The sequence below is a fragment of the Stigmatopora nigra genome, chromosome 3, assembly GCF_051989575.1.
Source record: "Stigmatopora nigra isolate UIUO_SnigA chromosome 3, RoL_Snig_1.1, whole genome shotgun sequence".
Lineage (NCBI taxonomy): Eukaryota > Metazoa > Chordata > Actinopteri > Syngnathiformes > Syngnathidae > Stigmatopora > Stigmatopora nigra.
This window is the reverse complement of record NC_135510.1, coordinates 14,867,942-14,890,958: the sequence shown is the minus strand read 5'-3', so window position 1 is coordinate 14,890,958 and position 23,017 is coordinate 14,867,942. Positions and strand designations below refer to the sequence as shown.

General features: G+C 37.5%; 1 protein-coding gene across 3 annotated transcripts in view; it reads left to right on the top strand.

Moving 5' to 3' along the window:
* uacab (uveal autoantigen with coiled-coil domains and ankyrin repeats b) overlaps positions 1–22,104 on the top strand; it is a 29,905-nt gene extending 7,801 nt beyond the window's left edge. For 2 of the 3 annotated variants that reach the window (XM_077713513.1, XM_077713514.1), the window contains 18 exons: positions 424–554; positions 5,315–5,403; positions 6,382–6,446; positions 8,058–8,115; positions 9,486–9,556; positions 10,701–10,807; positions 11,063–11,244; positions 12,066–12,103; positions 12,796–12,846; positions 12,948–13,055; positions 14,066–14,098; positions 15,382–15,471; positions 15,620–15,650; positions 15,774–15,823; positions 15,985–18,666; positions 19,515–19,667; positions 19,891–19,956; positions 20,473–22,104. In XM_077713513.1, the coding sequence (XP_077569639.1) occupies positions 424–554; positions 5,315–5,403; positions 6,382–6,446; positions 8,058–8,115; positions 9,486–9,556; positions 10,701–10,807; positions 11,063–11,244; positions 12,066–12,103; positions 12,796–12,846; positions 12,948–13,055; positions 14,066–14,098; positions 15,382–15,471; positions 15,620–15,650; positions 15,774–15,823; positions 15,985–18,666; positions 19,515–19,667; positions 19,891–19,956; positions 20,473–20,544 (4,077 nt within the window). In that variant the 3' untranslated portion in view covers positions 20,545–22,104. The remainder of the gene's footprint in view (positions 1–423; positions 555–5,314; positions 5,404–6,381; positions 6,447–8,057; positions 8,116–9,485; positions 9,557–10,700; positions 10,808–11,062; positions 11,245–12,065; positions 12,104–12,795; positions 12,847–12,947; positions 13,056–14,065; positions 14,099–15,381; positions 15,472–15,619; positions 15,651–15,773; positions 15,824–15,984; positions 18,667–19,514; positions 19,668–19,890; positions 19,957–20,472) is intronic. The other variant, XM_077713515.1, reaches the window with a different exon arrangement.
* Positions 22,105–23,017: the final 913 nt, after the last annotated feature.

Below are 23,017 nucleotides of genomic sequence, written 5' to 3'. Positions count from 1 at the left end.
CTGGCTGAAATGCACCTCCATGCACTTTGTATGTACTCCTTGCAAAAAGCCCACACTCCAAAAGAAATGCTGATGTAGAACTTGTTTCATCTTTGTTAAAAAAAAATGTGATTGTTTTAGCCTAAGCATGTTTGAACTGTTTTAATGTTATATGATATTATATTAATCAACAGTTGGTTTAGTATTTTTGACTTTCCCGATTGAATTCAGCAATCGTTCAGAATACATTGAAAGTTTGTTACACTATGATTTCCCTTTTTTGCTTGTTGATGTCCTATTCTCTAACTTAACCAAGACTACTGCAATGTCCGGTTTATAGACATCCCTTTTACATGTAAATTTGTAAATCCCAATAAACAAACTGCATGTTTAAATTGGTAAAATATGTTAACGTTGCCACTGCATTTTTATTGACGTTGTCAGAACACAGACTGGAACAAGTACGATGATCGGCTGATGAAGGCAGTGGAACGTGGGGAAGTGGACAAGGCGGCTGCTGTTCTAAGCAAGAAGGGTATAGTCCCAACAAAGCTTGATGTGGAGGGGCGCTCTGCGTAAGTAAACAGACACATTACATGCTCAGACATGCTCCCGCCCAATCAGTGTGTTTACATACAGAAATAGACACTTAATATATATATAGTGGTACCTCTACTTAGGAAATTAATTCCTCCCAGAAGTGGTTTAGTGACTTAGATGTTTTGTAAATAGAGATATATTTTACATTGAAGTAGCAATATTATCGATTTATAAAGCCACCGCGTATGAACATTCATGAGTTCATTTTCAACACCCCGTAAGGGTTGTGGCAGTTGCTGGAGCCTATCCCAGCTGACTTCGGGCGAAAGGCAGACTGCATCCAAGAACGATCACCAATTAGTCGTACAGAACACAAAGCGACAGACCACCATTCACACTCACAATCATACCGCCACCAGCGGGAATCAAACTGCGTTTGACTGCACAGGCGAGTGAACCACTTCAATATACGGTGGCATACATATGGACATATGAATAGGTTTGTATTTAGGTATGTTTTTTACATGTACAGTGTTACCCTTACTTCAAAAATTAATTCAGAAGTTGTTTCGTAACATGGATTTTTCACAAGTAGAAGAATATTTTGCACACACTTTGTATGAATTTTGTATTATAGACGTATGTGTATGGAAAAAATAACCAAAATCATTAAGCTATTAAAATGAATGAAAAATGCATAGACATTTTCCAATGAGGTGGATTTGCAAGTGGCAGTTGCGTAGACATTTGTATGTACACTCAACACACAACCTCACAACTTGATGATTGTCAAAAACTCAAGAAACTGTGTGACGAGTAAAGGTTAAAGGCGCACACGAATTGATAGCTCACCGCCGGCTGGAGGTTCTTCGCCATGGTCCCGGAAAAAGATGACAAAGTGCACAAAAAAGGAGCTTTTTGTCGGACGGTCGCGCTTAAACTCCGTCAGAGGCTGCTACAGCATTTAGGGTATGGTATATAAAACATTTAACAAATACAGCAAGCATTTTTTTCTAGTTTCATGGCTCCTAAAGTAGATTGGACCTTTTTAACTGTTGTGTAGTTCTTAACAGCTTGCTCCGAAATATTTTAACCCTCTAAAACTTGCAATAAAATCTTAGGAGTTATGGAGGACGTTTCACATTTCATACTCAAACCTGCCATACATTTTTGCATCACAGTGGAACACTAGTAGAGCGCTTTATATATCCAATATGTCCCTTTTAAATGACCATATGCCTCTGGAGGTCATTGTGGGAGTTGGTTTGAAGAATGTTTGTGGCCTCTTGAGGCTTGACCACACTGACCATGGGTTGTTTGGATTGTTCTAGCAGGAAATGACTGCCTGAAAATTCATCTTAGATCCACTGTGGTGTTCACTATAGTAAGCCAGATGTTTTGGATTAGAAATCTATTTAGGGGATCAGTTAACATGTGAATGTTCACATTTTTCATTGTTACGTATTTGTTTTTCGCATAGACGAACTTAATGTTTCACACAAGAAAGCAGTTTGTTGTGTACAAAGCTAAATGAAATGGCTTGTCACTTTAGACTCCACATGGGAAAAATACTAAGGCAGCGATAAAGAGGCGCATGCGGCTCCAGATCCTCAGGTTGCCGACCCCCGGTTTAGGGGGTACTACTGGAACAAATTATGGCATACAAGTATAAAATGAGACTGCTAAAAAATTCAAGTTAATAGCCCCTGGTGGAACAAATTATTTTTGGAAGTAGAGGTACCTCTGTATCTCAATAATATAGATGTGAAAATCATATAAAGACCTTCATTTTACAATACAAGATGAATAGCCCAAAATATTTCTCTGCCACCCAAATTCATGGAAAAACCCAAGTACTTCCTCAGAACTTTGTTTTTGTAGCTTTGCCAAAGTTGACAGCGCTTAGTGTGTGGTAGACAGCGCCATTGGCCCTCCGGAGCACATTGTGCGGATGATGCAATGCCAGTTGTGCCTCCAGTGTGCATGGCTTCAGACTAGCAATAGCAGTGTGCCCCTTGGGGTACAACTTGTTGTGAATGCTGGACTGTTCCATATATGCGCTTGCATGAGGTTTCCCAAACTTTAGTACAACTTAAATGTTGCTCTCCGCTACGTTCTACACACAGCTTGTATTTGTTGAAAACTCACTCTTTGAAATAATAAAATTTGTAGCTTATCTGCGGCTTTTGCGTGCAACAATGAAAAATAAATGCCTTCACGCTTGAGACGCAACTGTAGCAATCTCTGTCTTTGCCAGCTACTATCTTCATCCATTTTCTTTACTGGTGTGGGATGACTGACATTTTAGGGACCAATGTCATACAGCACTCATGGTGCATAGCTCATAATTCAGACAATTTTACACACACTTTGCAGCTGCTACCATGCATGCCCACTGAGACAAAATAAGTTTTACACCTCAACTCATTTGTCATCCATGTCAAATAACTTTAGCCACTAAAATTGCTGTATATTTTTTTACCTATAATGATGTGCTCTACCCGTGGCGCGTCTATATTTACTGCTTTCTACTGCACAACAGAGCAACATGTCTAAGGCATTCTTGTGGCTGCAAAAGCAGAGCGAGAAATAAAACGGGGGACTTGTTTTTATTTAACTGTTCCCCACTGGGGAAACTAATTACAGATTGCAAAGCATTCAATTACATTATCTATGGCTGGATTCGTATTTTGTAGTAGTAGTAGTAATGGACTTAGGTGTCCATCTGCGTAAGCACAGCTAATGCTTGCCAATTTGACAGACCTGAAGATAAAAGTGCAGATGTGATTGCATGCTAACAAGGAGTCAGCTGTTAGAATAAATTGGATAGCATTCCTTTCAATCCTTCCACTGTAGTGTCCTTGTTAGTGAGGATTAGCAGTTGTTAAGTAAGGCACTGGTTGTTTTCTTTTAACAAGCCTGACATTCCAATGTACTCATCAGTCTTAAATAAACCACCTAATGAATAACTTATTTCAAAGTTGTACATTACAAAGGGAAATTAACATTGGCACTTTCATTACATTTTAGCAACAACCAACACTTTCAAAACAAAAATAAATGTCTGCTCGTTTATTAAAATAGTTTGCAGTTTGAGTTCGTTTTGAGCCGTTTAACACCTGGTCCTGGTCTCACAACACATTTATCTGCGATAACTGGTGTAAATTAATTAGCTCAGGACAAATTTAGCAGTGACACCCCAAAGAACATTGACATCAGTGTCAAATATTTAGCCCTGTCATAAACTCTACAAGCATCGTCACCATGATGTAAGCGTACACATTAGACCGGATTAAAAGGTCCTGGGATGTTGCTGTACAGTATAGATATGCTGTGAATCAAGTATAATATTATTTAATGACACAAAACTTGTAGAGAGCTATTTTTTTTAATCTAACTACAATCTAGACCTTAAAACCACCTGGCCCCAGTTAGGAGCATGACATTTTCAAAGATACTGGTTCAGTGAAAGGCATACTTAATGCTTCAGCATTATTGTGCGTTGAAGTATATTTTGACCGCATGTGTTGTTAGGTCCAATTTTAACATCCCTTTCACAAATTCAACAATGGCAGTGTGGTTGTTTGGGTCTCCTTGGATGGCCTGAGAGGTGAGGTCTGCAGTGTGGTAAAAAGAGAATGAGGAAAGGACATTGCTGGATGTAAGCTTGCAGATAAGCCACAAATTACGATTTTTTGGGCAACTGCGATGAATGGACTGCATCGACACAAAAAATTGTCCAAGAAAAATGGCTGGTAATGTTAGATAGCCAATCAATCAGAGCATACCCTTTATGCTTTTACTCTATTTTTCTACTGTAATATAATTACAACAGTTTATTTCCTCTGCATTAATCAAATGCTTGCAAGGGTCATGGGAAGGTAACACAGTCCTAGTTGTAAATTAAAGTAAGAAGATAACTTTTAGGCAATCTTTGCAGTCTTTTTGTCCACCAACGTGGTGAAACCATATACTATACTATTAACTCTGGCTAACTCTTCTCTGTCCACATTCTAAAAATAGCGACCTTATGATGTAGACTGCCAGCCTTAAATCTGTCCAAAGAGCATGTGGGATGATTAAATGACTTCACTAAATGCGCGGTCTTAAAACCCAGAATTATTTTTATCTTTCTGTGTAGCAGGTTTGTTGGGTTGCAGCATGCATCTATTTAAAATTTTATGCACAACTTTATGTTCATTATTAACATTCTCGGCAGTGGTGGGGCGTCTTAACATTCTTCGTGTGGAGTCATATGACATATTCATTCCTCAATTAGTTTTTGCTTCTGAGGTGTTTACTCTATGCGGTAGGGACCCTATTCTCTTTCCTAAGAAATATTCACCACTGGGTCTTCGACACTGCTTTTAATACTCATATGAGTGTTGAGGTGACAGTCATGCTGTCGCCTTGGTTGATACATTGGGGTTAGTGGGTAAACAGAATCATGTGATTTGATGAGGTACTGAGGTCAGTTTACACGCCCCAAATGCTTTGCAGAGTCGTCAGTGGTTACTTTCCTGCTCTGGGTTAAAACATTGCAGAGGCTCACAAGTCCTTAAATCTTGAAGTGGTAATCAAATACATGTAAGCCCATTTGTAAGTCTGAGAAAAATTATCTAATCTGTTTGGAATACTTATAACTATTCCTCAAAAATAATCTATTCTACCACAAAGTGTAAAAGAAATGGGCGGGAGACAGTCATAATACAACAGAGATTGTACCTGGTGTTCTGCACATCCATTCTTTGTTGCCTTGACTTCCTCACATGATGTGTGTTCTTGTATCTTGAAGATTTCATTTGGCTGCGACACGCGGGCACTTGGACTGTCTGAATCTCATCCTGTCACACAATCCAGACATTACTGCATCTGATGCCACTGGTAAGTTTCGTTGCAGTGACAACAATACATTCATTACCTTTTTAACGTCTTTCTGCAGTAATTTATAATGGTTGGTTTTATTCCAACTTTTTATCCAACTATATATAAAAAGTTGGACTAAAAACAACTGTCTTTATTTTTATAATTATTATATATATTGTGGATGTTTGTATAGATCCATAAATAGTTATTTTAAGTATTTGACATTACTATATTGCAAGTTCTCCCGCTTAGAAATCATAAAGAAGTCTGAAATTCAAGGCATGCATTTTTATTCTCTCTTTGATATTAAGGCTAATTGGGACCTGATGAATTTAAAAACAAAGAATTATCTTTTTACGTGTTGTAGTTTCTGAGAAAAATTATGTCCACATCATTAGTGAACACCAGGCCCTTGTAGTCCAAAATTTAACATTGTAGTCTTTGGCAACCAAAAATTTGATGTCCACACATGGACGCCAGGTCATAGGAGGTTAAAGGTGTACTAACAAGTATTTGAGAGTCAGAATCTTAGATGATAGATAGGTGTAATTTAAATGAAAATCTACTGTCTATTTAAACACTTTTTTAAGTAACTACCGTATTTTGCCGTTTAATATACCCGGGTATATTAAATGATTTTTGCTTTTTTGAGCATCCCTTTTGTGCGCCATTTAATTTACCCCTGCTGTTTAATCTACCCGTGTATATTAAACGGCAGCTTAGCTTTTTTTTTTTTTTTAAGTAATTTTTACCTGCGCAGTAAGTAGTTTTAGTCTGCAAAACATTGATGCACCCTGTCACGGCATAAAGAGTGCGTAGTGAGTGGATGGTACCTTCCCGTTTGAGCACCATTTAATATACCCCTGCCGTTTAATATACCCAGGTATATTAAATAGGGGTATATTAAACAGCAAAATACGGTACAATAAATGTAGGGTATTTCAAAACATGTCTTGGTGACATTTCTTTTTCTGATTTCTGATACAATACTTCTAGGTAAAAATGCTCTTCATCTGGCTTCAAGGAATGGACATTCACTGTGCGTGCAAAAACTTCTCCAGGTAAAGAAATCTTGTTGTTCCTCTAGGATCCTCATATATATGTTCTATTAGAAAAAAAATGCTTTATTAAAATACTGGACATTCCTTTTCCTCATTCAATGACTGTTTTGCATAATCAATTTCTTTGTACTTGTTCACATTCAAGAAACTTAAGTGGGTACACACAATACAAAATCTTCTCACACAAGCCTAATGATTATGTTTAACATTGCTTTGAGCTATTTAGAAATCATTTCATACAAGTACAGGCTCACCCTTGTGTAGCCTTCAATAACAGATTTACAGATACAAATCTTTCAAAAAGCATGAAAAGAAGTTGGACTAAATACAACTATTATTTTATAATGATTATTAAATATTTCTTTCAAAAACAAACTATGCAACCACTGTTACTTTTGGTTCATTCCATTGAAACATGTGTGTGTTAACAAAGATGCTATAGCATTTATTTCTCCCTTTCTCGTGTGGTAAAGATTGAACACAGGTCATAGCTGTTGATTTCCAAAGTGGTGACAAGCCCTTTTGCCCTGCCGTCCTTTCTGGGTATACTGTCTTCACTCTATACATACCAGACCGATGCCAACGATCTCAGTCTCAGCCACCACAGTCTAACTTGATCATTGTCGTATAGGATATCCCCTCCTCACGTCAGTCCACTGGTTATTTGAGCACGATGCTCATTTTTGGCTCTTGTTGCTAGAGAGAAGTGGATTTTTATAGTGCGTATGAGCAGGGGAGGTGTCTGTTGTCACTGGTAAACAACCCAGCAACATTGCAGTTCCTTATGACCTAAAGGCTGTTGCAGGTCTTCATGTCAGTGGAACGTATGTCTTATTATGGTGACCTAAATTGCTGACTTGCATGTCGTCATAGTGTCAGCCCTACTAGTCCTCACTTGAAAACAGTTAGCTGCCGGAAGGTTTTAGGCGTGGTGCGTTTTGTTAAGCATTGATTTACAATTATACATTATAAGTCTATTCTGCTTTGTTTATGGCATTCCTCTGTAGGGCGTCATCGCTTGCTTGTGTGTACAAGACATTATTGGAATACACTTAATTTTTCTGAAAATCCTAAAGCACTAATTTCAGGAGAACACTACAGATATAATGGACCAGTTATAAAAATCCATCAGTTGCCATTCATATAACAAAATAAGCTTCATTTGAGCGCTATCAGTTGTGTGTTTAATCAGGCCAATATATCACAGTTATGAAAATATTTTAAGTTAAGATAAGATCATCATTATTTCTGCACTTTATTTCATATGTGAATTTCTTATACCCTAAAAATCTAACTTGTTTAACCTTGTTCAATAAAGTGGTTCCCTGGATTTACATACAGCAGTTTGAGTCAAAGATGTGGTTATAATTTAAAATCCATTAATCCATGTTAGATATTTCTATGCTCAAATCCGTCCATAAAATCCCTAATTTTTGATCATTGTGAAGTATTTTGACACTAAAATTAAGCATGAATAATGATGAAAAAAAGCAATTAAACTACAAAGATTTTTTGGGGGGTTGAAAATACAATGTACTTGCTACCGGCAAGGTGTTATACTGCTATAGTATTGAATTTTTTACTTGAGTAAGACTGTTTTTTTTTTTATAGCACAAATGGCCAGTTGGAAATGTTGATCTACAAGGAAGAACAGCTCTACATGACGCTGGTAAGTGAATGTGCAAATTATCCCTGCAAATTGAGCCCAGCTCTACCCTAGTTGGCAAGGCTTACTGTGCAAAATGAATGGTACGTCTTACCACAGGGCAAATTTAGAATCGGTACATATCATCCAAACTAGCATATCAGCCACATTCACCAAAAGAAAACAGTATTTTCCCATTTATAGGTTGCAGTTGGGACTCCAGGAAGAGTAGTTTTCACCATGTTAAAGCCCAGTACGATTCCAATGAACAAGAATCATTCCACCAAGAACTGCCCTTTCTTGTTCTCATTAGTGATAAGGCCTCTAATTGCTATTTTTGGAGTATCACATTTGGGCAAAAAGATCGGATCTGATGAGTACCATGGTGCTTTTCATTTGCTGTAAATCAAACCACAATGTAAGTAATATCAGTAAGATAAATCAGATCAGCATTGGGACATCACTAGTCTTCAATTGGGATATTTATAAAGAAGAATATTTGATTATTTCTATTTTCTGCATTATAAGGCACACAGTAACTTCTTTATTTCCCCAAATTAATTGGGCTTTATAATCAAATGTTCCTTAGTTATGAATTTTAGTTGCGCTTAATGACATTGACATTATTGTTGGAACATCACTGTATTATAATACTCCAGTAAGTGCTCACGACAATCTCATCGTTCATCCAACCTGTGAATAAAACAATAGATTTATATGGCACCCCCTGTGGGGATAAGCTGAAAAGCCAGACATTTATGAATAAAACAATAATTAAATAATAACAATATGAAGAACAAATGTTAGAGCCTGTACATTTTTCCACTAATGTACAATATAATGAGGTACGCCTTTATGAATGAAAGAAACCTTTCATTTAGAGTGAGCCTTATAGTCCAACAAAGACGCTAATCAAAAATTTCTAATAACCAAATTTAACATCAACCCACTCAGCTGGGGGCTTCTCATTCATATGCACATGGCCTTAGAGAGAGTCTAAAATAAAAGTCTACCTCTAGTCTTTATCACCATGGAACTTAAAGAGTGGTTAATTTGTAGTTGCAAATCTTCAATAGCAGTTTTTAAAAAATAATATCTAACCCGCTCTCGGGAAATTAGTCACTTTCTTACCCTCAGGATTGATATAACTTCAACAATGATAAGAGTGCTTTTGACAATGCTCTCTGTTGTTGAACACTGGCAGTTGTAGTTCAAGGTTCTATGAATACAACCTAAGTATCAACATTATTATACGTACACAACAGCTTATACTAGTTTCTAAATGGCTACACAAAAGATTGCATTTTTAATGAGTTTTGTATGCAGTTACTGATTGGTCTTATTTTAATACAATTGTTGTAAAATGAGTGACTCTATGCCCTTTTCTTCTTCAGTCATGGCAGGCTGTTCATCTAGTGTGAAACTTCTCTGCGACAGTGGTGCTTCTGTCAACGCCAGTGATTTTGTAAGACTTTCACTTCATTTGACAGTCTTTCAAATGCATGCTCCACCCTGATTTCCACCCTTAAAAATTTACCATCAATAGTGCTGGGCAAAAATGGAAAAACCCATCGCAACATTGGACATGTAGCATGATAAATGTGCCACAGTGTAGTGCATTTTTCTCATCTCATTTCCATTTCTGAACCGCTTTATCCTCATTAGGGTCACGGGGGTGCTGGAGCCTATCCCAGCTTACTCCGGGCTAGAGGCGGGGGACACCCTGAATCGGTCTGGGGTCCTGGCTTCAAATCCATGTATGATATATATATACATGTATAAGGGACCCGCCTCACTCACATTTTTGCTTAAGAGAACTACTATGAATGAAGATTGGTACCAAAATATTCCCACAAATCAACTTCTCTGATTGGACCATCCAAAAACAGTTGGGTCTCCATCAATGCCTTTGGCAAGGCAGCACCTATAACATGTAGACTGTCCCCAAGAGGCCGGTGGCCAAACAAAACCCTACAAATTTTAACAAATATCAAGCATTGATTATGGAAGGGTTGGACTTAGAAGTGAAATGGCAGAATGCCATTTTGAATTGCAACTCTTGAATAAAAAGGGTCACCACTGCAAATATTGAATCTTTGCATAAACTTAATGAAATTGTCAATAAAAGCGCTTGACACTTATTAAAATCCAGTAATTCTAATTCAATATAACTAACGTCCAGCAAAAAGATTAAAAAAAACAAAACCCGGACAGCATTATTTCTGCTGTTCTTATTTTGGCCATGGTACATAATTCTAAATTTAAAAATATCTAAATTAATCCTAGTTCTTTTGAATTGTTTGAAGTCTTAAAATGCTATTAAGCTTGCTTAAAATTTCTGATCATTAATGAATATTATTAATCTAACAAATGTTCCTTTTCTTTGAGTTAACTGCCTTTATCTATTTTGTTAAACATATATAATGTTTAAAAAATAATATTAAAAAATAAAATCATTTAAAAAGTTCCCGTACTTGATTTATACATTTATGATTATTAATTAAACTTTCCACTATTCCACAATAGAAATTACACATTCTAATTGGTGTCTTTGTCTGATAAGTTTTACCTGCGTCCTAATGTAGGTCATGTCCATTTTTTTTTTGTAGGATGGCAGGACTCCTCTGGTGCTTGCAACCCAAATGTGTCACCCACGCATTTGTCAGCTGCTTGTAGAGCGAGGAGCTGATATATCTGTACGGGACAAACAAAAAAAGTAAGAGTCAAAGTGGTGTGCATTGAATTATAATATTTTTGGGGTTTCTCCAGGAGAACAGGCAAGCAGGTCTTAAATAATGATTTGTGCAATAAAATAGCAACCCAAATATTTTTATTATTGCTGCTGCAGATTGTTTGAGTTCAAACAAGACGTGAGATGACCTATCAAGACATTTTTCAACATATTTTGTCATTGAGTAAATTCCTTGTTGGTTTATTTGTTATTAAGTTGTTATTTTTTTCTCAATCTTAGAACAGCACTCATTCTAGGTTGTGAGTATGGCTGCAAAGATGCTGTGGAGGTATTGTTAAGGAGTGGTGCTGATGTGAAGGATGTGGACAGCTTGAGCCATGACGCTTTCCACTATGCTCGCCTCAGCAAGAACTCAGAGCTCATTTCATTAATCAAAGGCTACTTAGAGAAAGCCATCAGAGGTAAGAACATTAGAGGCACTGGTGTGAATAGAAATGTTTACACACTTCTGTAGAGTTTTGTACAAGTCAGTGCTAACTCCATTTGGCATATGACCATGCGCGGAAAAGTGATCAAAGAACATAAATGATTTAACTTCAATAACAACACTTATTATGTACAGCTCTTGTACAGCTAATTGCTGGATAGAAATAACTCCTCCTTTGCTTAGCGGTTAATGTTGATAAACACGTGATTTGAAAGAAATCCCTGGATTCCCTGTTTTTTTCCCCCACTTTACAATAATAAGAGTATATTTGATGTCAAAATATCTTTCAGGACACTTGAACACTTTAAAATCAGGAGCCAAAAATCACAGTTTAGAGCAAGATTAAAGTCACAGGAGAGAAGTCCTAAAGCAAAGTACATAAACCAAATAGGAGAGGATCGAGCTGTATATGAAAATTTCAACAGATATGCTTTGAGTTTGGATTTGAAATGTGGGAAAGAGAGCGTATGGTGAATATCAGGGTACAGTGTTCCTGAGCAGGGTTGGCGGGGGGCAGAGTGACTAAAGGCTCTGAGTTCAAAAGTAAAAAGACAGTCATGGTGGATAATAAAATGGAGGGTAAAAGAGGGGCAAAGGGGCTGGGGAGGAGCGCGACTGCAAAGGAGGTGGGCCGTGAATAGCTTTGAAAATGATGATGATTTTGTATTCAATTATTTCCTTTACTGTAAGCCAAAGAAGTTGATGGAGGGGGACATTGAATGTTTTGATGTTATGGGAGAACATTAATTTTCCTCTTTGTTTAACAAAATCAATTCTCATATGTTTGCTTTACAGAAAAAGAGGCAACAAAAGTGGAACAATGGAGGAGACAGGTAATGTAACATTTAAGGACTGGCTCAAACCATTCAAGTACATTGCACAGCTCATTCATGTTTCTCTTATACTACTACTAACAGCAGAGCAAAAAGATATTTGACAGCCACCAATTGTGCAAATTGTCCCAATTAAAAAGATGAAAATACTTTTTTTGTCATAAATATAACTAAACTATGAGTAAATGAAATAAGATGGAAAAGAATCTTGAATTTCTTCTTATTTTTACCCCCTTCTCATTTTACCTCTCTTAGTTGAGGTATACTTTTGATGAAAACTACTGGCCTCTCTTGTTTTCCCATTAAAGAGAACTTGCACAATGGGTGGGTTTTTTAATAGATTTTGCCCTCATCTAAGTGATGCCTACACCTAATGGACACTCGTATTTTGGAGTACGTTCATTTGTGCAAGCATTATCAAGATGATGGCAACCAGTATTTTCTAATTGCTCCCTCACATATCTCCTGTTGTAATTATATTAATCTGCTTCTTATTTTGGTATCTCAATACCAATAGTATTTTAGTCTTTCTGCATGGAAAAACAGTAAAATCAATTTTTGCACCTGACTTTTTCTGCTATTAAATCATTTAGGTTGTCTTTTTGATGTTTTGTGAAGATCATAGTCTTGCTGATTTAAATAGGTAGATTTAATATAGATATTTTATTAAACTGTTTCCCTTTTTTCACTAGTCGGAGCACTCGGAAACTATGGAGGCAAACCGAAGGGAACATATTATACATGTAAGGACTTCCTATTTATATTGTTGGAGCAACAGATTGCTTGGCAATTAAGGATCTTTCTTCATTATCTTGTTTTGTGTCAACTGGCTTCTGCATTTCAGGACTTGGAAAGGCAGAATGAGTCCTTGCAGGAAAGTCTCCGGAAATACCACATAGAGCAGAGGACCCTGTTAGATAAGATCAACCTGTTACAACAACATCTCACACAGGTAAATGCTTGTTGTTTTGTGGCACTTTTAAATCTCAAAACAAATGTTACAACGTGTTTGACTATGTATGCTTACTTTATATTTTCAGAATATATACATATTGTATACTAATGGTTGAAAGTACTTCCGAGTGGAATTAATTGGAAATGCTGATAAACAATCTTGTCATTAAAGATAAAAAGGCATGTGGTGTGCAGGGAGAGAAAGTGGCTGTGCAGGTTTTCTTGCTTCAACTACATTAAGATCCCCCCCCCCCCCCCCCCCCCAACCCACAGTGCATGTGCGCTGCTTTATTATAGGTACCCTTTTATCTCTTGTCGAGCAGAAAAGCTTAATAATGATAATAAAAGGTCTCTCGGGCTCTCCCCTTTTCCCTGAAAAGTAAAAAAAAATTTCAGGCACAAGGATTTTCTCATTCTAAGGCGTGTACACTGCACTGCATTGGTGCTGCTGTGATTGTCCGACTAGTTACAACAATGAAATTAGTCAAAAATAGTTTTGTAGGTGATGTGATGTTTATTTATTTTTTATTTTTTTTAAACCTTTTTTTGTCATGTTGCCCACACACGGGGAACTAAATGAGTCTGACATAAGCGGGCTCCATACTGTCCTAAACGAGGACATGTTTTGGTATTGTTGCTGACAAACATCTGCTCCACATTTATACACAAATGTTGGTCATAATGCACAAATACATGCTTGAAGTAATTGTTGTGTGAGTTGGATGTTGTGTATTTATTTTGCGATTCGATTTACATCACAATAAAAAAGTTAAATTTTGAGCCCTGTATCATCTGTGAAGGAGCTAGAAGAGAAATGTTAGAAGACAGCAAGCATATAATGCCTATAGTAAGAGTTTAGAAATTTTATTATGACAATTTTGCTCATAACGCTGTCATTTTTAGATCAGAGTATGATTGGGGGATGAAAACTTAAAATTATAATTCTAAATATTATTATTTATCAAGCCTTTATTTAGGTTTGGCTAATATTTGTTTTACTATTCATAGGAAAAGAAGACAAATGAAGACAATCACAAAGAGGTAGAGTATTAAACAAACATGCCCTGTAGAATAAATATTAAGGCTTTTGTTTAACAGGTTGAACATGGCAGAATCATATTTCATTAAATGGAATTTCAAAATTCAGCGCAGAAATGTTTTTTGTTCCGCATAAAGGCATCTAATTTAAATCATGCACTGCAGTGGACATTAATATTTGTTAACAATTACCCAAACCTTTCTGCCAAAAGAGAATAGTAGAATATACATCTATTTCCAGTACTTTTTTTTACGGTAGACATTGAAAGCTCAGTTTGTGTGTGAAATGTAGACTTTTGCAGATCCTGTGTTGTAGGAGACAAGTTAACACAATTAGCTTGACTACTTTTTCCCTCCAAAGTGTGATTTTGATCCAATCAATCATTGCCACTTCTTACATTTGGAGTTTGAAACCTGCAGCATTTTTGTATGGAATGTGCACTGCTTAAACAGGTATTTTGTCAAAATGTAAATTAACTCGATTTGAACAAAAACAAATACTTCTTTATAATTGGGCAGACTACTATTTTTTGTCTGAATGAGCTGTTACTTAATACCGCAATGCCTTTAAATAGAGGTAAAATTCACACAAAAACACTGAGTACTTTTGCGGTCTAATGATCAGTTTTCCCCCCCTACTGACGCTATCATTAACTTATCACAAAGTATGCAGAGTCCAAAGCGATAGTCTTCATATGTCATATTTCAGGCTTAAACAAATTGCAAAGTAAATTTGTGCCGACCTAGCATAAAGTGCCATATAGATTTTAAAAAATGTGTGTGAAATGAATGTTAGAAACTTTGGAGTAAATTAAAAAAAAAGACTCAATGTAGTGACCTTATAAGTTATGATCCAATCCTTTATCTGAGGCCTTTATATTCATTCAGTTTTAATGAAGAGCAGTTTGGAATAGTTTATGAAGAACAGGCACCTACTAAATGATAGTTAAAAACTTTAGTTGTACACAAAGTTTGATCACAGTCCTGGTCTTGGGGCCTGAGACTTATGCCTGAGCATAAAGTTCTTGTTCCATACCCGTTGAGAAATAATCTAAGCGTTCTTTCTATTTCCTACCATTATTTCCCCTTCTTTTACTCCCTACACGCACATTTCTAATAAAACTATAGCTAGTTCTATTGGTATCATTGTAGCTGCTTTGTTAGGATTATTAAATCACATTAATGATAGATTCATTTACATTAAGCCATGAACAAATCAGTGTAGAGGCGGAAATGGTTCCCTTTAAACTTATTTGTCCTTCTTGTTGTTCTTTTCGTTGTATCAGAGGGAGAAATTAAAGGTGTTACTTAATGCCAACGAACAAGAAGGTTCACGAGGCTCGGAGACTGTCAAGGTCCAACTCAAATGCACTATGGTCTGTGAATGCATACAGATCATTTGATATACGTATATTTGCAAATTGGAAACTCTTGAATTTTTTATATGATGAGATGTTGTTATTGTAGTGTAATTATTATAAAATTGTTCACAAATTCAAAATGGATTGTTCATTGTATTTGCAGGGAGACTACTCTGGACAGTCAGTGATAAAAGGTTGGCCCTCATCCCTCATAAACTTAAGATACCATTACACTAACAACAAAATAATCTAATGTAATAATTCTATCTCACTTAAGGAATTTGGCTTGTTTATTTGAAATTTGCTCTGTTTTCTAGGCAAAGAGAACATTTTGGTCAAACAAGCCTATAGCCTGGATTCGGATCAAGTAAGCTACTATTTATTATTCAAACAGTGCTGAAATCAGATTCTGAGTTGTGTCATCCCATTTTATATATAGATGCCATTTGAAAGATGAATGTCAATTATTTTTTTATTCAAAAATATGATTTGAGGAAAAACACCAACTATTTTTCCTACTTCTGGTAGAAACTCCAGAATCCAGCTATGTCACGTTCACTCTCTAGACCGTTGGAGAAGGGTCTTTCTAGTGAGCTTGATGTTCTCCGACATGAGCTTGAGACTCTCAGAAGAAGACAACAGGCAACTGAGGAGGAAAGGTCGAGACTTCAGTCATCTCTTAGCCGTAGAAACCGGGAGTGCCAAGAACTGGTCCAGAACAGAGATCTCATCCAGAAACAAGCTGACCAGCAAGTTCAAGATCTTGAGGATGCTTTGGGAGATGTTCAGAAGAGGATGATAGATTCTGAATGCAAGGTGAAGCAGTTGCAAGCCCATGTAGTTGCAGTAAAGGAACACTTGGGAGCTCAGGCTGCTGAAGAGCTTCGTGCTCAGCTCCAGGATATTAAAGCCAAGTATGAAGGGGCTTCAGCTGAGGTGGGTCGGGTTCGGAACCGCCTTAAACAGAGTGAGAAGGCTTTGGAAGAATACAAGAACAGTGAAAGCCAGCTGGCCACTGAAGCCGAACGGTTAAATGAAGAGCTTGGTGCTGTGACGGCTGAAAGAGATGAACTTTCACAAACTGTCCTTGAAATGGAAACCCAGTTGAAGGGAGTGCAAGCCAAGCAAAGCAACATAGTGCCGGCTGAGAAGTTTGACAACATGAAAAACCTACTGACCAATGCAGTCGACGAAAAGGAACGACAGCTTGCTGAGCTGAGAGACGACTACGACCGTGTTCTCGAGGAGGTGGCGGAGCTCCATCGTAGGTTAGATCATCCAACCCAGGGGGGTGCAGGAGCGGGACACTCAGAGGAGCAGCAGAGGATACAGTCTGCTCTTGAAGAGCAGAACCTCTCGCTGAAGAGAAAACTTCAAGATGTCACTGCAAGAAGTCAAGCGCTTATTCGTGAAATGGAGGAGAGCGAGGAAGAAAGAGAGATATTTCAAGAGAAGCTGGAGGAGCTCAATTGCAGGCTGGAGTCAGGCTTCATACCAATCAAGGAACACGAGGAAACCCGTATAAATATGGTGTCAGCTGTTGAGGAGCTTGAGGACCAACTGGTGGAAGCCAGCGAACGTTTTGGCAAAGCTGAGGCACAAGTCCAACTGCTTCATGAAGAGAGAGTGAAGCTCCAGGAGAATGTTTCTCAATTGCAAGGTGATAGAGAGAAACAGAAAGGTGAAATAGAAGCCCTGAAGATTCAGAATACCGAAGCGCAAAAGAAATTGGAGCTTTTGCAGACGAGGTGTGATGACAAAGATAAGCAGTGTGTTCAACTGACGGCACAGAGTCATACTTTGAAACAGAGTCTAGAGGGAGACTATGTGTCGAAGCAACAGTACGAGCAACTGAGGATAGAGTTAACTTCTAGCTTAGAGAGCATCAAGGCTGAGAACTTAAATTTGGAGTCCACCAATAAAGAATATAAGGAAGAATTAAAGAATGTGGAAGAAGGAAATGTCAAGTTAAAAGAAAAGTTGGAAAAGGTTCGATTAGAGATGAAAGAGGACTACATGAGCGTGAAGGATCACAAACGTATCACAGAAAGAATGGGTGCGGCTGTGGTACAGGCAGAGAATCAGGCAAACCAACATTCAGCGTTGCACACGTCCGTCCAGGAAGAAAATGTCAAGCTGACGCAAGAACTGGAAGCTCAAAAGAAAGAACTCGATACATTAATGGAAGCTGTTCACACCAAATTTGTCCCACTGACGGTCGTTGAGGAAAAAGAAAACTCCTATGCAACCCAAGTAAAAGAGTTGAAAGTAAAACTTTTGGAAATGAAGGAGATGTATGAGAAAGAGAAGTCTGATAGAGAGAATTACAAAGTGGAGAAAGATAAATTGAAAGTTGAGATTGAATCTGTCCAACAAAGACTTAACTCTGCTCTTGTCACTGATGAAAAACGCAAGGGTTATGAGGAGGAGTTCAAGGATCAGCACGAGGCAATGTCTCACAAGTTAACCAGTCTGGAGGAGAAGCACAATGAGGTGAATCTTAAAAACAATGAGCTTGAAGGCCAGAATGCCCTGTACAACACCCAAATTCAGAATCTCCAGGACCGTCTAAAATCAGAGTTGACTCGGATTGCCACTTATGACACAGAGCTCAAGACCCTTCATGACGTTATGCAGCAAGCCCAGTTGGATTGCAAGAAAGCACGGGATGCGCAGCAGGAGGAAGCCCAAAGAGTTTGTGTTCTTCAGAAAGAGAATCAGGAACTCCATAAAGAACAGACTTCTCTGTTGCAGCAGCACACCAACGCCACCACAGCCCTGGAGGCTGAAATAGCCGGGCTTCGAATAACGCTCCGAGAAAAGGAAGAGAACAGCGGCCAGAGGGCGGAGGATGTTTCGGCCTTACAGTCAGAACTTCTTCAAGCCACACGAGCTCTGGAAGAGCTTCGTTTTAAAGAAAGTCAAATGAAGAAGCAGAATGATAATCTTGAGGAAGAAGTTACCAACATGAGTAATAAGCTGTTGAATGTAACAGAAGAATGTAAAGCGGTTCGCCATGAAGTAAATCAGGCAAAGGAGGGTGAAAGCAGGGCAAGAAAGGAGATGGATGCAGTTCGGGAGAAGGGACTCGTCATTGAAAGAGAAATAAAAGAGTTGAAAGAACGCTACGATGAGTCACTCAGCACCATTGGTGGACTTCAGAGGAGGATTTCAACGTCATCTCAACTGACTGAATCCAAAGATAAGAAGGTAACTGTTGTGTGATTAAAACATGCAAACATTACTATAAAAGGTGCTACTCAAAGCTAATGAATCAAAGCCATTGCCAAAAGTACTGCATTTGTTTTGCATACGTTTTATCATCTGGTGTGTGTTTGCCAGAGTTTAATATGGTTTCTTGGGCTACATTTCGACTTCTGTTTAAATTGACCCAAATTGCTTTTTTTTTTAACCTGCATGATATTCTTTCATGACGGTCTAAACTAATTCTTTCATTCAGGTGTAGGTCCTCTTTGTATGTGCTTTTGAGTTATGGTTTTGCGGTTTGAAAAGTCCAGTGGGCTCTAATATGAATGCAAACTTAGATCACGTCAGTTTTTATTACTCAACAGCTGGTGGAACAGCAAGAGAATCATGAACAAACATAAAGGGTGATGTAGATGTGTGAAGTAAAGGCACAGCAAAGTGCTATATCTAAAAAGTATTTTTGGGGTGAAAAAAATAATCAAATGTGACTTCCCTGTAACTGATGGGTGCTTGAAAATATTTTGCCCTGAGGTATGCGTGTAGAGACAAAAAGCTAAAAGGCTCCAATGTCTGAATAAAATAAAGATGGTTTGAGCTAAATTTAAGGAGGTGAAAGACTCCAGTCACACAACGAGTTGGAGATGGCTGTTTTATTTGTTTTACAATCAGTTGAATAGTGTATAGAGCAGATGCGACCTTTTCAATCATTCTTCTGCACATCCATATATCAATTTAGAGTGGTTATGTATAGAAAGTGAGAACGGTCACACAGAAAGATGGATTTGACACAAAAAAAACCCCAGATTTTTCCATTTTACTTTTGCCTGACTTAATCTTTTTGCTTGGGTTAGATCACCGACTTGCTGACTGACGTGGAGCGACTGAAGCAAGCCCTGAATGGTTTGTCCCAGCTGGCCTACACAAGCAGTAGCCCAAATAAAAGGCAGACACAGCACATCGACACTCTCCAAGCCCAGATCAATAACCTACAGCAACAGCTGGCTGTGAGTGGATACACTTTACGCACAAAAGATGCTCTCACCTTTTACATAGAGGCTTCATAGGATCTCTCGGTAATAGTGTGTAATTAACTGGATGTGTTTGGCTGAAGATTTTGTGGTGTGTGCACAATAAGGCCTTTATATTTTGAGGTGTGTGCACAATATGGGCCAATATATTTTGAGGCAATCATCGTGTTTTCTTTCTTTCTGTCTTCTCTTAACTAAGGATGCTGAGAGGCAGCACAGGGAAGTGGTTTCCATTTATAGAACACACCTTCTCAGCGCAGCACAAGTAAGTTATTGCCATTTATTTCCTTACATAAACCGTACTGAACGTATTTGGTGAAAAAACAAACCAATACTATATGATGGGAAATGTTTTTAATCAAAATTGTCTTCAATATTCACTGGTTTTGATTTAAGTGCTGCTTTTTTTGGAGTGCCACTATACCAAAAGACATCTAATCCATATGTAGAATATTGTTGGGTTTGTTCCAGTCACGTTTTTAAACAAAAGAAGAAATTCTAAATTTTGAACCCAGAACGGGTAAACTTTCAGGCAGATCTATAACCAGTCATATAACTTGTTAATAGTTCATCAAATAATATGGTCAATTCTGAACTTATATAACAAAGCGAAGACAAACATTACAATGACCCTTATAAACAAAAGAATTTGACAAAAAAATCAAATGCATACAATCCTAAGCTAACAACTAAGTAATAATGTATGGGTGCAATATGGAATCATTTTCAAAATGTTTTTTATTTTTCATTCGAAATTACACTTGTTTTTCTATCTTTGTAGGGCCACATGGATGAGGACGTCCAAGCTGCTTTGCTACAAATCATCCGCATGAGACAAGAGTTTGTGTGTTAGAACTTTCACAATGGCATTCTACTGCCTGCAGATTCAAATTGATCATTCTCGCACCCACCATGCCTCCCCACAGCATTACCTATGTCCTCTAAATAAGGATTCTCAAAATGTCCCCTGATTTAATCATAGTATAGCTATGCATTGGCTCCCAGATACACTAAATGTGAACTTTGCATCTGAATAAGTGCCCGTCTACCAAACTGGAAACCATAGGTATATGCGTAGCAACTTTTTTGCGTCTCAAAAGATTTTAAGTACGACTTGACCTATGTTAAGGAAACATTTGTGTGCTTACTGCTTTTACAGTGTCTGCTTTATTCAATATGAAGGCACAAACATAAATCTCATCCCTAGGGGATTGTTGCAGTATCAAGACAAAGAGGCAGCATAATGCTCTGTGGCGTCACGATAGCAATATTATCTATAAATAATTGTTAAGTTGGATGGCCTTGAGACACCTAATGAAGCACTCAACACAAGAAGTCGCTCCTATTTTGTGTCAGTCATCGACACGAGCTTCGGGCTGCTTCCTACCTTAATAGTCTGCATGATAATAACTATGTAGGTGTTAAGATTGATGATTTTGTGCCCTGTGGTGTAAAATATATTTTTTGTAGACAGAAAGTATCCAATTTTAACAGAGAGAGCAGGGAAATACTTATGTCATAAACCCTTTGCTAGAAAAAACGGATTTGATTTGGCTCGTTATTATATTCCTTTTAGGCGTAATAACACCATAGACGTCATTCACCTTATTATTCGTAATACAAAAAAGGTAGTATTATTTGTAGTTTAACTACTGGGTTCACCTAATTGCAGTGGGTTGTTTCTGTGGGTAATTTGCGTCATGTTGGCGAGTGTGGGAGAAAGAAGCTCTCCTTCGGTGTCATTACGTTTTTTGCGGTGGCTGGTCATCTCTCTTTCTAACCCGAGTTCCCTCTAGTGGTAAAACTTGGCAGGCCAAGTTAATAGAACCATAATTTCTGTGTGTTAGGGCTGCTGGGTTTGGGGTTTACTTTTGTCTTTGGAAGTTAAAATGATCGATCATCTGGAATAAGAAACCTAAAATGAGAACTATTGCAGTACCACGGGACAATGGCTATGCCAAATGTCTTTCAAAGTGCTCGTATGTGCCTGCCCACGCCAGAGTGTTGTGTGTTATGATCTTTGAGTGAGTCTCTTGTGCCTTTTCATTACTTTGTACTACTTGGATGACTGATTCTAAAGTATGACATTTGAAACGTTCAGCAGGTCTGGAAGTAGAAAGGCACAACACAAATGTTGAATACTTACTTTACTGTATAGGCTGAAGTCATAGAAGAATAACACTATCTAGCAAACTTCGTAATTAGGTCACCCTCTAGAAAGGGTTATTTAAAGCACTCCTCCTATCTTTTCCTTATCAGTCTTTCTCTATGTACTTTGGCAAAATATCTTCAGATTTTTTTACAATGAACTTTTACCCCTTTGGCCGTCAATCAAGACTGGTTAATCTGTTAATACAATTATTACTGTGAGTCATTATGGCTAAATCAATAAAAGTGCCTAACATAGAAAATATATTTGGTTTGCTCTGTTTTTATTGCTGTACGCACTACTCCATACACTATCTTCAATTCTGGGGTGAAATGTTCAATCATTATATATTATTGTAAACCAACAATATTGATTGTTCAATACGATATTTCTGACAATTTCGTTTCACTTAAAGTGAGAATTTTTATGGAGAAGCACTACTAATTTCGTCATAAGCAGCTGGGTATGATGACAATTGGCTTTTTTGCTGAGTCAATGATGATGACAAAGCCTATGTCCGATTATTATATTATTGTTATTATTATTGTACGCTTAATACGGTCAATTTCTGTGCTTGTCCTTGCTTGTAGTTAAAAAAAAATCTTGAACATCCAAAGAATTATTACATTTATTTTTTCGCTTATTTAGCGAGCAAGCTCTACTTAATAGAGGTAAATACTGCACTACGGTTCCTTTAGGTAGGATATTAATAAAGTGCATTACCAACATAGTAACTTAATGTACTTGTATTTTAAATCAATCTTCAAAATTTAAATGCATTATTCTTCATTTGAATATTAGTTGTTTGCACATTTTTTAATTTTTTAATTTGTGTTTGACTATTTTTCCTATTCAATAAACAGCCGAATGCACTTCAGCAAATGTGACTGTACTTGAAGCTTAGTCTGATCTTCCTCTTAACTTTAAGATCTTAGATAAAAATTTAAATTAAAATACACCAATGGAGAGCAAAGTTCAAATTTGGGACACTTTTATGTCTTGGGCCGATGAGTCTCTCCAATAATCCCCAACTTATCTACTTTGTCCTGTGATGATGTATTGTTACTTTGTTAACCTGTGTTAGTCTGCTGCATATATCACTTATATCCATACCCATATATATCCACACCATATGTGTAATGTGTCATGAGCACAAATAAGCAGATGGTCCTTGACA